Here is a 17177-nt window from a genome sequence, read left to right as displayed (position 1 = left end):
ACTGGGGGGGAGACACCATTTCACTCACATTAAAGATCCTCTGAGTGATGTCACAGCCTGAGGGTCTGCCATTACCCCACTAATGGGGGGGACGGGGAGGGAGGGGGGGGGGGTTTAATAAAGAAAAAAAGGAATATTAAGACCCTGACAAGTATACCATGACACAGTATGCAAGAAATAGACTCTTCGTTTGGTCCTTCACCACGTGATCTCTGAACACGTATTGGCCGGGAGGTGCTGCAGGGGTTGATTCTTGTGACCGTGCGATACAACATTTATTGCATGAGCAGGTCGTTCTGAAAGTTTGGCAACTCAACCCTTTTTGCATGGCTTTTTCATATATAAAGTAGTCGGAATTTAAATGCGATCCGTTCGAAAATTAAAGTTTTTACAAAAGTGAGCACGGGCGCTCGGCCCGGATACCTACAAAGAAATTCAAAACGAGGAGCTTCCGATACGACAAACGGCTGCGAGCGTTCTATAAAAAGCATTTCCGCCAGTAATGCGTACGACTGACCCAATCGACGGGAGACTTACAAACGGGGGGAAAACGAAACGGTTTGCAAATCACATGATTGTTTTCCCGTTGCCACCCGCCAAATTCCTGGTTACGACCTAACCGGTGGCTAAACAAAGTTCAAAACAAAAAGAGCTTCGGCGAGTCCCAATCTGACTCGCGCGGACATAATTAAGAAGCATAATTACCCTTGTGTACAGTCATAACCCGCTCTTACCCCTGTACGCACAGTCATAACCTGTAAATAAACACGTTTGCATTTAAGCAAGCACGAGTCAGTGCCTGAAAAAGACGATTCACGTTTTCTGTCAACAAGACTCACTGTCGCCGCGTTTCGCGTACACAGTTCCCCAAGAACCCGTTCGCGGTATAATCAGGACGACGTTTCTCCAATTTCCCTCTTTTCTGTACCATTCATTTCCTTTGTACAAAAAAAAAACATTTTATTCAGAACTATTATACATTGAATTGTAGTAGCTAAAAATACATGCAGCTCCACCAGATTATAGTACAGAGTATGATACAAAATAAGGCATTTGAGTGTGTCATTTTTGCCCCAACATTAAAAAGACTGCTAATGATAATAAACAGATAATTTCTTTTAAAATATATATATTTATATATATATTTATAGATATAAAAAACAGGGGGGGAAAGCGGGAGGGGGTTGAGGAGTCGCGGCGACGGTCGCCACGACGCTACTCCATGACCTCGCTGGCGGAGACGGTGACGAGCTGTAAAGGGATTTCCGAGTTGGACAGGAGGTCCTGGGCGCTGGCGGAGTTGGCGGCCCCCAGGCCCGCCACGGAGCCCGGCTGGATGTTGGTGAGGATGAGCGTGGTGCCCCCCGCCGTGAGGATGCCGTCGGGCGACGCCGTCTCCACGGTGGCCATGGCCACGCCCCCAGAGTTCACGCCCTTCTTGTTCTGGTGCGTCTTGATGTGCTTGGCCAGGTGGTCGCTGCGCATGAAACGCTTGGAACATTCCGGGCACACAAACTTCTTCTCCCCTGCAACGGAAAAGACACCGCAGGCACTAAGCAGGGACGTCAAAAAAACCGAAATGATTCGGTTACATGCCTCAATTTTTTATTAAAATATACATTGTTTTGTCTTTCTTTTCTGTTGGAGGGTGGGGGGGGGGGGGGGTGAGGCGGTGTTGGGGTTCCCAGTGTGAAACTTATCTTTTAGCATAAACTTAAGCGTGCTGAACCTCCTCTCTGTAATTTGCTCAGAACGTCTCTCCGGGTCAGAGACGGTTGTCGAGGTGCTCTGTATCCACGCAGGCAACGGAAGGGTGCTTTGCTCTGATGTGATTATGCTGTCTGCTGGTTCCACGCAAATTTAATCACTAAAAAATGACGACCGAAACAGGATTACGTGATAAACGATGACCCCGTTTATTTTTTTTGGTCCACCACTGCCGCTCTGTCATTTCACTGTGTAACATTTGCGCTTCCTTGATTTATCGTTTAAGCATGTGCATTTTGCTCCTGTCAAGCAAAAGGCCACACCCACCAAATAGGCTTTCTAAGAGAGGCCATGATGTGACATGCTTGGCAGGGGGAAAAAAAGAACATAATCCATTCATGTTTATTGGATGTTGATGACAGCCAATCAGCAGCGGGACTACGCAGCTTCCATGAGAGGGTTTCGTGAGAAAGCAGAGCAAAGACCGATCGATACATCCAGCAGGAAAACGCTAAAGACAAGATGTGCAACAGCGTTTGACGAAATAAGAATATTTAGCACTCAGAATGTGAAAAGCTGCATGCTGCAGTTCTACCCTTCTCAAGTGGCCATATCTGAACAGAACCAACACATAAGAGCTTGAAAGAAACTGAAAAATAATTGTGAAAGTGAAAATAATTTTTAGCAGGTGTCAAATTAGCATTTAACACATTAAATATTAAAATATTTGTTGACTAAAGATAAAGATTAAATGGCATTTCAAATTACCAATAATATCCCCTTTGTTACATTTTGAGATGACAATTCATAATAACAAAAAGCTGAATTGTAAAGTATACAGCATAAAACTGGCTTCAACTTTATACAGCAATAACTCACATCGCACACATCTGACAGACTGATGTAATCTCAGGCAAATAGAATCATTTGACTCACTCCAGGCTATAACTAAGAATGGGTGAGTCCATTCATAATTTCGTGAATAATTTTGGAAGAGCAACCAAAAAAAAAATTCTCCACATTATTCTTATTTTGGATACATCCAATATTTTGCCAGCACTTTTACATAAGATAAAGCATTGCAAGCTCACTGCATGGACCAATTTTTCTACTCATATCTGAGAAAAACTTGCATTCTAGAAGAAGCAAAGCATCACGGGCAACTGAAAAACAGCCCATCATTAGGGTACATCTCAGACACAGAACAAATTTGTACCACATTAACTCTGAAAAATAAAGCTTTGATTTTGAAACTCACTGGGTATGTTTGTCATCATTTATTTCAAAGTTGTTGCTGCAATTTCATTGCATTTAGGTGAATATGAAGGGTAAAAATAACCCTAAACTTACTTCGTAAGGAGTGATATTGGAAACCGTTAGATATTTTGTCAATCTTTCTACAGGAAAAGTACAATTTCTCGGTGTTGCACTAAAATAAAACTTAATCTTGCTTCATGTAGTCCAAAAGGAACCACTCATTTGAAATGCGTGCAAATTTCAGAGCCTTCTGTTGCATTGCACACAAGATATTAAGGAAAGCTTTAAGATGCTTTTAACAGGCACGGCTGTGTTTCTGGTGTAAATTATAACCGTTAGACGGTAAGAGATGAACACCATTACCTGGACCCTGGTGAGGAGGGGGTGGGGGCGGGGCTGGGCGGGGCGGCGTACCTGTGTGCGTCCTCCGGTGCCTCTGCAGCTCGTCGCTGCGCGTGAACCTCTTCCCGCAGAACATCCAGGTGCAGACGAAGGGCCGCTCCCCGGAGTGCCAGCGCAGGTGGGCCCGCAGGTGCGACGTCTTGCCGTACACCTTCCCGCAGCCCGGCATGTGGCAGATGTGCTGCTTCTTCTTCCCCATGTTGGACCCTCTGAAAAACACAACACAACACACACACACACGGCACGCAGGCACATGCACACACACACACAAACACAAACACACACACGGCACGCAGGCACGCACACACAAACACACACACACACAGGCATGCACACACACAACACACACACACACGGCACGCAGGCGCACACACACACGCAGGCACGTACACACACACACACACACACACACACACACACACACACACACAAACAACAACACAAACACAACACACACACACACGGCACGCAGGCGCACACACACACGCAGGCACACACACACACACACGAGTCAGGGCAGGCGGCAGGAGGCCGGGCTATTTAAAGAGAAACAGACCCCAGGGTTTGCCATCTACACTCAACTGCACTACGCTCCTCTGGGTTTTTCGGCCAAACATGAACTAACCTTGTTTCCTCTGACTACCAAACGAAGCTGCAATGATAAACAGAAGAATGCCATTACAGCAGCATTATTTCGCACTGGAGATCAGGGACTCTGGAGTCTCATACTGCACAAATGGCAAGGGGTCAAGAGGTGTAAAAAGAACCAGATATTCTATCACTGTAAATACACTAGACTAAAAAGAGGTACTGTCGAAATTTAAGCTGGTACAAAAAAACTGGATACAGTCAGAAGTTCAACTGGACGGTAATGGCTTTGGCAAGAGACTTTTACTGTAAGTGAATTGCCTACATAAAACCAAACTGGTCTGGACTGATTCACCACAAGAGTCCTTAACTTTTTCCTTTATTATGAAGCTACTTTTCCATCTGGTAACAAATAGAAGCCGTTCCTCATTTACCTGTTCCTGGTGAACCAACCAATAACATGCTACCAGCATAAATTTGACAGCTAAAGTTATAGAAGTATGTCAAACTGCACAGACAGGACTTGTCAACAAACGTCATATATTACTCCAAGCTAGCCATGCAGCTAACTATTTAGGCCAAGTGATCTACGCATGAAAAATTAGCCAAGCTTGTCCATACAACAGCCTCAATGCAACAGCCTAAAGGTGCACTTGCATGCCAGTGTAAAGAGAGTGGCTGCTAACCGGCAAGCTAGAAAATGTTGGCAAAGAGAGATTTGTTATTAGTGTTCACTAAAATACTGTGTTTTACACTAATTATTTTGGTATTATTATCTTAACTGTATTTCAAGAAAGACTGACCGTTTTTCTTGAATAAACAACTCAACTTGCTTATTTAGCAAGCTTAAATGGCAATATTGCACTTAATGTTGAGCACCTAGCATTATGTTGGTTTTCTAGGCTCAGTTTTGTACATTTTTCGGAAAGACCCGTGACACTTAACTGCCCTCATTACAATGCTTCCCAACTGCTCTCGTTAGGATACTTCATAGCTGCACTCGTTAAGACACTCTGTAACTGCCCTCATTACAATGCTTCCCAACTGCTCTCGTTAGGATACTTCATAATTGCACTCGTTAAGAAACTGTAATTACTCTCGTTACAATGCTTCATAAGTGCTCTCGTCAAGGCAGACGGCCAGAAAAGAGCAGAGCAGCAGTTAAAACAAGAACAAAGTTCTGGAGAAAGTAAACGCAGCTTAGAGGACTAACTAGCAAGACACCGGGTGTAAAGCAACTAGCCAGCTACAGCCAGTCATTCCTATGCTGTTGCTGACTATAGATCAGCAGCCAGTGATTCCTGTGCTGTGGCTAACTAGGGATCAGCAGCCAGTGATTCCTGTGCTGTGGCTAACTAGGGATCAGCAGTCAGTCATTCCTGCACTGTGGCTGACTATAGATCAGCAGCCAGTGATTCCTGTGCTGTGGCTAACTAGGGATCAGCAGCCAGTGATTCCTGTGCTGTGGCTAACTAGGGATCAGCAGTCAGTCATTCCTGCGCTGTGGCTGACTATAGATCAGCAGCCAGTGATTCCTGTGCTGTGGCTAACTAGGGATCAGCAGCCAGTGATTCCTGTGCTGTGGCTAACTAGGGATCAGCAGCCAGTGATTCCTGTGCTGTGGATAACTAGGGATCAGCAGTCAGTCATTCCTGCGCTGTGGATAACTAGGGATCAGCAGCCAGTGATTCCTGTGCTGTGGCTAACTAGGGATCAGCAATCAGTCATTCCTGCTCTGTGGCTAACTAGGGATCAGCAGCCAGTGATTCCTGTGCTGTGGCTAACTAGGGATCAGCAGTCAGTCATTCCTGCGCTATGGCTAACTAGGGATCAGCAGCCAGTGATTCCTGTGCTGTGGCTAACTAGGGATCAGCAGCCAGTGATTCCTGTGCTGTGGCTAACTAGGGATCAGCAGTCAGTCACTCATGTGCTGTGGCTAACTAGGGATCAGCAGCCAGTGATTCCTGTGCTGTGGCTAACTAGGGATCAGCAGGCAGTCATTGCTGCACTGTGGCTAACTAGGGATCAGCAGTCAGTCACTCATGTGCTGTGGCTAACTAGAGATCAGCAGTCAGTCACTCATGCGCTGTGGCTAACTAGGGATCAGCAGTCAGTCACTCATTTGCTGTGGCTAACTAGGGATCAGCAGCTAGTTGATGTCAGGCTCCACACAGTGATGCAATGTCACTGGCTTGGTGGCTAGCTTACACCAATGGCAAATTCAGTCATACTCCTGATGCTTCAGTCCCAAAGCCGTCAGGCGGCTGCAAACTCCCTTTTCAGAAGGAAGAACGCAGTGTTTTCCTCTTTTACCCACAGCCATCCACTCCCCCCCCCCCCCCCCCCCCCCTTTACCTCCCCAGTTAGGACAGCCCAATCCTGCTTAGTCTCCTCTGCAGATTTAGCCCAAAGAACAGCCTGTACTGTGATTTCAGACACTGCTTTCAGACACCGCAGTTTGTGAGTCGGGCTGACAGACATGAGTTGGACACAGACGCTTAAATAAGAGCGTATGAGATGCACCCATCTTGGCAGACTGAAACCCCCATCCCTGGACCACACTCGAGCCAATTATACATTGCCCTGTGGGGCTGCTGGCCAGTCAGTACTGGATAATACCACACCACAAAGCGTATTCATGCACTAGAGCAGTTCCTTAACAGATACCAGACAACAGTGCATACCCATGCATTAGAAAATTGCCTTAACAGACACCAGACCACAGAGCATACCCATGCACTAGAATAGTGCCTTAACAGGATGAGCCAACCAGAAGTGCCTCTATCTTGTTCTTAATTGCCTTTGGTATTTGGTCAAAGTCTGACTGTTTCCAGTTTACAACCAATACAAAATAAAGCTCTTTGCAACATGGGATTTACAATGACAAAAATCTATTTCTGGCTGTTTTAAGAGCTGTGACCCTTACACCGGAAATGGGAGTCAACGTTGAAGAGTAAACTGCACTGAATGATGAAAGAACATGTATACATTGTGTTCCAGGCGTTCGGTAGCCACTGGTGTAAAGCAGCGGGAACTGGGTGTGGCCCGTTGGGTGTGGGCGGGGCCTGTTGGGCGTGGGCGGAGCTCACCTCCCGCCGGCCTCCTTGCAGTTGGGGCAGGTGCAGGCCACGCGGCGGAGGCGCTTGCCCTCCTGGCCGTGCTGCTCCATCTCCTCCTCCACCAGCCGCACGCGCAGGTGCGACAGGTCGCTGGGGTTGAGGGTGGAGTCGCTGCTCAGCTGCCACTCCTCCGAGTCGGGCTCCTCCTTGATCTGGATGTCTGGGGGGGGGAGAGGACACGGACGGCTGAGCCTTTCAGAAGCTCCAGGCCCACTGAAACCTTTGCGTAGGAAAGATGCAAACGGACAAACTGCCTCCAACAACATGGAAAAAACATACAAATCTGCTGCAGCGACGGGCTGAGGAGCTTCTGCTCATTCAAAGGTGCTGATAAGACAGCCAATTAGCAGCAAGGTCGCAAAGTTTCCACTGTGAGTGTGTGATGTGTTTTTGGCAATCACATTAGAAGCTGAAAGCCCTCGCTGTTAAGTGGACATCATATCAACAGCCAATAGGTAGGAGTGGTATTGTTTTTTTGTTTCTTTTTTTTCCCCTGGAAGCATTTTACGTAACCTGCGCAGATGAAACAGAGGTTACGTAAAAAGGCGGCGACAATTGTCATTACGCTCAGAAAAACATTTGACAATCGTTGATATGGCTCATTACCCGGGCCAAGTTACAAGTAAACTTTAAACAAAACGCATACTTTGTCTAAGACAGCGTTTCTCAACCCTGGTCCTGGGGACCCACTGCCCATGTTTTAGATGTTTCCCTGCTCTAACACACTTGATTCAGATGAATGCTTCTGCAGAGCTGGATGACGACCCATTCATTGGAATCAGGTGTACTGGAGCAGGGGAACATCTAAAACTTTTTTTTAAACTAAGCAGTTGAAAAAATATATTTTTTGATAATCTTAAAAAAGTGGCAATCTTTATTAAGGCTGCAGATAGTTAATACATCCTTTTTTAAAAGAATATTAAAATATATCATTATGGTAAATATATATATATATATAAGCTCAGCAAAAAGCTGACAAACTGAGCAGCAACACCTCCTCTATCAAAGCAGCCAATAAGCATCTTTGCAGGGCTGACTGTAACCTCTCCACCTTATAAGAGTCATCAAAAGCAGGAGTGACTGTAACCTCCCCACCTTATAAGAGTCCTCAAAAGCACGTTTGACTAACTTCTCCACTTCATAAGAATCCTCAAAAGCAGGTCTGACTGTAACCTCTCCACCTTATAAGAATCCTCAAAAGCAGGTTTGACTGTAACCTCTCCACCTTATAAGAATCCTCAAAAGCACGTTTGACTGTAACCTCTCCACCTTATAAGAATCCTCAAAAGCAGGTTTGACTGTAACCTATATACCTTACAGGTGTCCTCAAAAGCAGGTCTGACTGTACACAAGCACCTAACTCCTTATGTCCTTACCTGAACTGACATCTTAAATTCTCAGCACTTGTTCCCCAAAAATACCAAAACTTGAGGAGACATTCATCCAGGCAATTGGGCTGCATGTCACACACAGAGCTGGTATTTACAGAATTACAACCCTCAGCACAGGACTTCTGGGAGCAATACACCAGAGTGATGCTTCTAAACACAAGATTAGTTTTTTTTTAAATAATGCCAAAACCAGACCAATATCCAACCGACAGCTCAAACAACACCACTTACTGTAACTGAGCCCCACTGGAACGATTTTCAATTCATCACGCAAAACCGTGCGGCCAAGAATTGAGAAACCCCGAGCTAGAGGCCGAAACGATTGCGCTGGATACAAAAGGCTCTGTGTGCTGCACGGAAACAGATGTGCGCGGAACACGAGCCATATGAAAGTACCGAGTCTCAGAAGACCCGTTACACCGACCGGCATCGCAGCTCCCTCCAACAAAACACACGATATACGAAACTGCAGCGGAATCCACGCCGCGCAGAATCGAGGGTTCGCTCTCCGACAGGGAAACGTGAGCCGCGACCCGAACCCAGGGACACATCCCTTCAACAGTCACTCACACTCAAACAAAACACTACACTGGGTCTAAGCAGTTTTGCACACAAATGTTCAAAACGTGTATTTCAAACTAAAGGGTGAGATTCTGCATTACACTTACTTGCTGATTCTAACAAAGTTGCAGGACTCCAGCACTTAAGAGTTAATGCAACAGTACACACATTACTGACGGAAAACTCACTTGCACCACAGAAATAGCAAAGTTGTTGCCGGTCATCCTTGTAAAACTTAATACGGCCTACATTCCATTAACCCATTAACACAGCTAGATATTTCACTGAAGCAAATTCAGGTTTAGTAACTTTCTCAAGTGTGCCAGAGCAGTGCCCCAGCCCGGTATCAAACCAGCAATCCCAGTTGCAGACCCACTACGCTGCACTGCTGGGGGTACGACTACAGTGATCGGAAGTAAATCGGTTTTCCCTGTAGTAAATCAGCAGGCTACGGCGGCAGACGGGAGCAAGTCAAATTCACGCCTGCGCAAAAGAGCACAGATTTATTTCCGGTCACTGTAGCAATACCGGCAGCTGTCCATGCCTACAGTCCCTACTAAGAAAGAAAGGGAGCGCAAGTAGCTTGTTCACCATTACATTACATTACAGGCATTTAGCAGATGCTCTTATCCAGAGCGACTTACACAACTTTTTACACTGCATTTTACATCCAGCTGGAGCAATGCAGGTTAAGTACCTTGCTCAAGGGCACAATGGCACTGTCCTACGCGGGAACTGAACCTGCGACCTTTAGGCATACAAGCCCAGTTCCTTAGCCATTATGCTACGCTGCCGCTACACCGTTCTCCGGCTGGCAAAGCCGGGCCGTGCGTGAGGACGAGCCCCGGCCCGAGGCCTACCTCCGGGGCTGCCGGTGTCGTCGCCCTGCTGGAACTGGATGCCCGTCTGCACAGAGTTCACCGTCACCGTCTGCAGGCTGGGGATCTGGCCGGCGGCCAGGTTGACGGGGGCCGAGCCCAGCACCCCGCCCTGGCCCAGGGACACCGTCTGCACGGGCGCCAGCGTGATCTGCTGCGCCCCGCCCGCCCCCTGCAGCTGCAGGTTCTGCAGGTTCTGCACGCCCTGCACCTGGAAGGTCTGCCACTGGATCTGGCCCGACGGCGTCAGCGTCTGCGCCTGGATGAGGAAGGTGCCCGGGTTGAGCAGCTGCAGGTTCTGCACCTGCTGCTGCTGCTGCTGCTGCTGCGACACGCCCTGCGCCTCGCCGTCCTGCTGCAGCTGCAGCACCTGCTGCGCGGAGGACGACGCCGGAACGTTCTGGACCTGGCCCTGGGGGCCGTAGCCCTCCGGCTGACCGGCGGTGGCCTGGGTCAGCACCCCCGTGCCGTCTATCGTCTCGGGGAGGCGGGAGGAGGAGGAAGTGGCGGGCGCGTACATGTCCTGGCTGTTGGCCGAGAGCGCGTGCTGCTCGCGCGCCTTGTCCGAGCCGTCCGCCATGATGAGCTGCCCGTCGGGGGTGACCCCCGTGGCTATCGTCTGCGCCCCCGACAGCCCCAGCGAGTCCAAGTCCACGCTGCTGATGGGAACGAAGGTGATGTTCCCCGGCAGCCCCACAGGCACGTTGGCGACGACCTGACCCTGGTTGCTGTACGTGGAGCCGCCGATGGAAACTCCCTGGATCTGCTGGGATATGAGGTTCTGTGTGCTGGTGAGGATGTCGGCGGAGGCCCCGGAGGAGCCCATGCCCTGACCCGCGTCCTGCAGGATCTGGATCTGCCCCGAGGCCTGGCCCATGGAGGACCCGTCCACGGCGAAGCCCATCTGTCCGTCGTGCATCTGCGGGATTACCTGGTACTGAATGTTAGGCACTGCACCGGCGGACCCGTCCGCCCCCGACGCCACGAAAATGGGCTGGCTCTGCAGGTTCTGCAGAACGTACTGTCCGTTCGACGTCACGATCCCCGCGTTCGGAATATGCACCACGCCCGGCTCCTCCTTGACCGTCGCCGTGGGAGTCAACACCTCCCATCGTTCTGACGTCCCTGTCAACTGTATGGACGTCAGGTCCGTCGTCTATAAAAGTAAGTACACATCCACGGTTAAAACTGCTGGCGAACGGTCATGCAATTTGTGTTTTCAGTATGCTTGCTGAACAAAAAACACTTTTCGTCACGGAAAGTAGATGCCTTCCCCTCATAGTTCAAACACAACAGTATACAGATTTCAGGACACGGATATTTCTGAAAGAATGCACCTTCAGGATACAGATTTTATCAACAGAGAGGTGAATGCAATATCATCTAGCACTTTTGTTTTAAAAACAACCACGCCACTATTCTATCTCACTCTCGCCAGGACAAACTCTAGGCAGCAAACTTGAAATGGACATTAGATTCGGGAAAGCCAGCTACACTAAGAGCAATTATCAAACCGGGACTGCGGTGAACATTTCCCTGCAGAAGGAGAAAAGCGTTAGATACATTTTGTAACGGGGCATGGAGACCTTGGGAGAAACCCTGACATTTGAAGTTCACACGGTTTTTATCCTTTCGGGTCGAATGAGTTAGTACATATCGAGGCCGCCACACAAAGCGATAAAAAAGAAAAAAATCGACTACAAAAGTCAGTGGCGTCTTACGTCAGATTTACCCGATAAGAAAAATCTTTGTCAGAACGCTCCGGCACCGAACTGATGATTATGTCAAACCTCTGGGTTTGAGTGTCCAAGCTTGGCGGCGAGGCTTTGTTAGACCTCACTATGTACGGCGATAAAGTTATTTCGGCGCAACGGCCCACTCTGCCGACACCGCTCCGCGCGCTTTGCCAATTTGGGCTATGCTAGATCTAAATCTGCTGCGGTTCTAGCCGAGGTGGTGACTTACCACGCCAGCGGCACCACCGTTATCCTGTCCTGTCGACGGATACCCGATCTTGCTGCAGGTAGCAGCCAGCAAAGCGAGCGGTGACGGCTGAGTGTCCTACCCACAATGGGCGGGTTTAAAAAGAAGAAAGTGGGTGGCCGTTAGTCCGGAGCTACACAGGAAGTACGACTTTTTTTATCAACATCAAAATTTAAAACGTGTGAACTTCACAAAACACCACGCATTTACAACAAACCCGGCGGAAGAGCAAACTGGGAAGCGGGGAAAATGACCTTGTCTCCGCCGCCGCTGTGCTGAGCCTGCAGGTAGTCCGCGTCCAAGGCAGCCATTTCCTCCTGTTTCACTGGCTGTTCAGGGGCTACAGAAAGGCAGAGAGAGATGAACGGAGCAAAACAAACCTTTTTCTCCAGTTTCAGCTTGACAAAACCGTACAAAACAGATATCGAACTACGACATAACACCATAAACTCCCAGACTGACCTCCATTGCAGCAGTCTGGAAGGGTTAGATGCGCAGCAAATGTTCACTTTTGTGTTTCGCTAAACTACTGGCTGCGCTGGAAGAGATTAGCCACAGACTCAGCTAAAGCTAGCTGCTATCTACAGTGCACTCATCGGCGGTGCTATGCTTCAATCCGGTTAAATATTACGTACCAGTCATAGCGTGAATGGCTTTAATCGGGAGATTTTCAATTTATTTAAACGCCAAACATGATTATTTTAATCAAAGGCGGGCTGCGATCGGTGGTTCGAGTGGATTTTTTCTATTTTGATTGACGGTGCGGGAAAGACAAAAGGTGGGGCTTCCACCTTGCGTCACGCACAGGAAGTCCCGCCCTCCATCTCTAAGGCGATTGGGCATCTGGTTTAATTCCCCGATTTATCAATAGTCAGACAACTTGTCTGTCATATTGTCCAGTTCAGTGTTTCCTGTTTGTTAATTCACACAAGAGTCTGTATAAAATAGCGGAGACGCTACGCTGGGAGTGCTGTAGTCAAATATCAGGAAGTACTGTTAGTTCACAAAGCAATTCAGCCATTATTGATGTTGTGCAGAGACGAGTTACACATTACTGTTATTTATGATCCAGTTCATTTCCTTTCAGTTCAGCAACGATAGCTGAGGTCGCTGTCAATCTGATAATTTGACCATAGCCAACTGCGTGTGGCATATACTGTGCTAAAAATGTTTGTTTTTGACTAGATTGATAATTTCACAGCTATCATTAGTTTAGTTTTTCATTGGTTGTGCTATTTTGGCAGGGTCGAGAACAATGGTGCTATGATTCAATACGGGATGTAGTCCTGCTTGCTGCTTAGCTCCAGCTAGTACATTACATTACATTACAGGCATTTGGCAGACGCTCTTATCCAGAGCGACGTACAACAAAGTGTATAACCATAACGTTGTAGGCTAGGGGCTGGCTGTAAGAATTTCATTTAGTACCAGAGGGTTGTAGTTCTGATATCGACAGCTTGCTTATGCTGTTCAGGTAGGTAAGAGGAAGTGGTTTAACAGAAAATGTTCCCATAACCGCAGACTGTATTACTTTCCGAAGCGAACAACGTTCTTTGGTTGCGAAATAGTCAATATGTTGCCCGTCAATGCTGTTTACACGTTATTGAAATAATATTGAATTATCATCATTATTATCATTTATGATGTTATTGTTCGAGGAGTATCAATAATTGCGATCGCGTACAGTTTGGGGAAGGGGGGGGGGGGCGGTGTTAAGATTTAGGGCCACCAAAGTTCTCGCCTGCATTTCATGCGTCCTTCAGCAATATGTCACTACACTTTGATCCCAGGTACTAGACTATTATCACATTACACCTCCCCAGTCAACCACATTGATAAGTTGATTGCCACTTAAGGATGACTGACAGCAATGTTCCCACACTGTCAGCTGATGCTTCCGAAGCACAGACCTGGCAGTAGAATGTTTTTTTATAGTTTTGTACTATGTCGTTTTTGATCTAGTACCTATGAAGTACTGGGTAAGACAACACCCCCCCCCCCCCCCTCCGGCTTCTGGACAGCATGACCTTTTCATGGCATGGATTCAAAGAGGTTCTGGAAACATCTGTGACGGATTTTGGTTGAGGGTCATTCAATAGCACCACACAGCTCCTGCACATTGGGCTCAGCACACATCTCAGCTTGCCTATGTGACATCTCAAGCAGGATGACGAATCATCGCAAGTTAAACTTGACTAAAGCAAAGATACTCTGCTTCAAGCCCCTCCCACTGCTTGACCTTCCACTCAGTCTGGATGTCATCACAATGTCACCATCTTCATCTGCCAGGATAGTTTGCTGTCCAGTACCACTCCAACATTCCTGCCAAATGAAGACAGTGATATTGGGATGACATCCAGGTTGAGTGAAAGGTCAAAATTATTTATTAGGAATGTGAAAAATTGTGACGTGCAGTGCCGTGAAAAAGTATTTGCTCCCTTCCCAATTTCCTCTATTACTGCAAATTTTGTCACACTGAATGGTTTCAGAACTTTGGACAAAATGTAATTTTGGACAAATTGAAACTGAGTAAACACAAAACACATTCTCCAAGGGCACAGCGACAAATGAACCAGGAAGTCGCAAAAGATCCCAGAAGAAGATTCAAAGAACTGCAGGCCTCTCTAGCCTCAACAGACTGCTTGTGCAGAATGTAAAAAAAACAATTATGTTAACTGAACTGTGACTGACAATAACGGTTTCTAATTGTGTAATATTTTTATTCACATAACACCTCTGAAATTGTAGTTACAAGTAAATTGAAATTAACTTTTAATTGGCTTAAGATGATTCAGATGAAACATTTAGAAACATTTTGAAAAATAGGTTTAAATTTATACTGTTTTAGAAATATACCTAGTTTGCTTGTGAAATTTGTTAGGCCTAACAATTTGTTTAGACTCATTTGCATATCACACAAATACAGCAAATTGATTGGCTTACTGAAGCCATGTTTTGTCATTTACACAGCGACCTTATTCAACCTATGCACTTATTGTACATCGCTTTGGATAAAGAGAGTCTGCCAAATACACGTAGCGTAATGTCATATAACTTTAAATAAAAGCTGTATAACGCAAAATTGCATGTTGATATGTTCAATGGCCTCAATTTTATTAACGCAATTTATATACATAGTTTGGTTAACCCAGTGTAGTTGACTTTATTGGTTCTTGAGGTGACTTGGTTATTCTATGTCCTTGAGGTGACTTTCTGCATAATGGTGACTATGCATGTCATAGCCCTGTGATCAACATAGTGAATTTCTTTTATTATTCCTGTGGATTCTACGCATATTTACAATTGCTTGGACTCCCTAATTAATTCTGGATAACACAGTATTTTTCCACAGCATTAGTTTTCTTACAGAAAGGATAGACAGTATTGTATTCAAAGAGAAGTATCTCACTGTTTTGTTCATCTGTCCTTGCCCCTGGTGTAAGATCTTTACCACTTGTGCCATCTCAATCAACAGCAGGACAGAGTAAGGCCATTTCCCTCAACCTGCAATTCAAACCTGGGCCGTTACTGCAAAAGCACTCAGGGGTTCTCATCTCGTTCTCTCTGGTGGGGGATATTTCCAATCGCTATGCTGTCAGTCCGAGTGTTGGGTAAGTATAGGTCTGTATGAATAGTCTCTTTCTGCAGACTAGGAGCTAGCTTATCTGCAGCCTCTTCCACGTATCTATCCAACTTAAAAAAAGATCTGACATGCAGCCTCTTCAATACAACTATTCAATTTTATAAAGGTACACGGTTTGCTGTGGAGTAAGTGTGGCACACATTCATTTCAACAGCAACCTGCAATAGGCAACAGTCCAAGTCTACACAAAAAAATTAAAGTGGGTTCGAGTTCAGAGAACTCGTATTTTTTTTAGTTGACTACTCAAAATCTTGTTTTTGGTGGTTGTTATTTATATGTAAAAACTAACTTTAATAGTACACTACATGTTCAATTTTTTCCAATATTTTTTTCTGTTAAACGAATAAAAAATCAATAAAGTAGGACAAGTACAGTGAGTTTGCGGTTAAAATTAATTATGGAGATTTATACTACATTTTAAACTTAAATCCACACCATTTTCATTGAAAATTGCTGTAGTTAAAGCCTCCCATCTTTCCCTCTCCCGCTAAAGTTATTTAATTTAATGACGTCTTGTATTAAGACCACCTATTCATTTACCTTCATTTTGTGTCCTCCTACACAGGTTCAGCTCTGCACGTGGACAGGAAATGGCGCCTTCCTGATGAAACGGTCATGACAAAGCCCTTTGTTTCCTTAGGCATGATCAGCTGTTGTTTGAGTTGAGAAGCGGCTCCCAAACAAACTGAAATGGCATGCAAGTCATCCTCAGTTCAGTTAGTGGCGTCACCATTTTTGCCGTAACGGTGGTCAGACTAACAATCATTTTAAAATGACTGCTTATCAAGGTGAACACGAGCACATTCAGCACGCACCATTACAGTATTGTGTCGATTTTCATTAAGGAAATATCACGAATATTAGTCAGCTGTTGGGGGACCTCAATGCCCCCTGGCTTAGTAACAGTGAACACCCAGAGACATGTCATATGCCATTCCCCCTTTTAGTGAGCTGATGCAGTAGGTGTGTTTGTTCCCTGAAGCCCTAGACAGCCCGTGCACAACCCTGGGGCAGAAGGCTAAAGGTTCAGGCATCTTGTACATCAGCTTGTCAGCACACTCGGTTTACACAGTCCTGCCAGCTGTCATCAGACACAGCTCCCAGCAGCCTGGCATCACAGACCAGTGTGCGCAGTCTGCGTGGATGAGGCAGCGCGCGGCTGGCCAGTGATGTTGCAGGGCACCTGGCAGGTGGGCGGGGTCTTTAGCTCTTACCTGCGTAATCTGTGTTCACTCAGGGGGGGGTCTTTAGGTCTGTCTGGCGTCATCGGCCGCTGTGTTTGCTCACGGGGGAGGGGTGTTGAGCTCTTTCTGCCGTCGTCGGCCTCTGTTCACACAGGGGGGTGTTCAGCTCACAACGCTATTGTTGGTCTCTGTTCACACAAGGGGGTGTTTAGCTCATAACACTGTTGTTGGTCTCTGTGTTCGCACAGGGGGGTGTCCTGCTCTGTGCACCGAAACAGCTATGAACCATCTATTTTATTTATCTGTGTATTTTCTGTTGAGGAGGCATCACCCTCCCTTTTGTTTTGTGATTGGTTAAATGTTGCTTTGATGTTTTTTTTTTTATGCCAGCCCGAGCTTCAAAGCAAAGTGATGCAATTCAAGCCAGAGACAGGCCTCCATTAAAAACAAAGGCTTCCAGCATG

At 46.5% G+C, this 17177-nt stretch overlaps 1 protein-coding gene and 1 long non-coding RNA gene across 7 annotated transcripts; one reads left to right on the top strand and one right to left on the bottom strand.

The window, feature by feature from the left end:
* Positions 1 to 1084: 1084 nt before the first annotated feature.
* LOC118214165 (transcription factor Sp3-like) lies at positions 1085 to 12649 on the bottom strand. 6 transcript variants are annotated; one of them, XM_035393815.1, is made up of 7 exons: positions 12522 to 12649; positions 12141 to 12226; positions 11869 to 11964; positions 9886 to 11059; positions 7044 to 7233; positions 3379 to 3575; positions 1085 to 1526 (listed from the first exon to the last, which is right to left on the bottom strand). In XM_035393815.1, exons 1-7 carry the CDS (start codon positions 12526 to 12528, stop codon positions 1216 to 1218), a joined length of 2061 nt encoding a protein of 686 aa, XP_035249706.1. In that variant the 5' UTR covers positions 12529 to 12649; the 3' UTR covers positions 1085 to 1215. The 6 variants fall into 6 exon arrangements, with proteins under 6 accessions (XP_035249706.1, XP_035249707.1, XP_035249708.1 ...); XM_035393816.1 differs by having other exon boundaries at positions 11869 to 11955; XM_035393817.1 differs by lacking the exon at positions 12522 to 12649 and adding an exon at positions 12349 to 12489.
* Positions 11956 to 17177, top strand: LOC118214166. Its single transcript, XR_004762593.1, has 3 exons — positions 11956 to 12173; positions 15362 to 15497; positions 16095 to 17177. It is a non-coding gene; the product is annotated as an uncharacterized LOC118214166 (long non-coding RNA).

Source organism: Anguilla anguilla, chromosome 15 (genome assembly GCF_013347855.1).
Source record: "Anguilla anguilla isolate fAngAng1 chromosome 15, fAngAng1.pri, whole genome shotgun sequence".
Taxonomy (NCBI): Eukaryota; Metazoa; Chordata; class Actinopteri; order Anguilliformes; family Anguillidae; genus Anguilla; species Anguilla anguilla.
The sequence above is the reverse complement of the archived record's forward strand: the minus strand, read 5'-3'. Positions and strand labels throughout refer to the sequence as shown.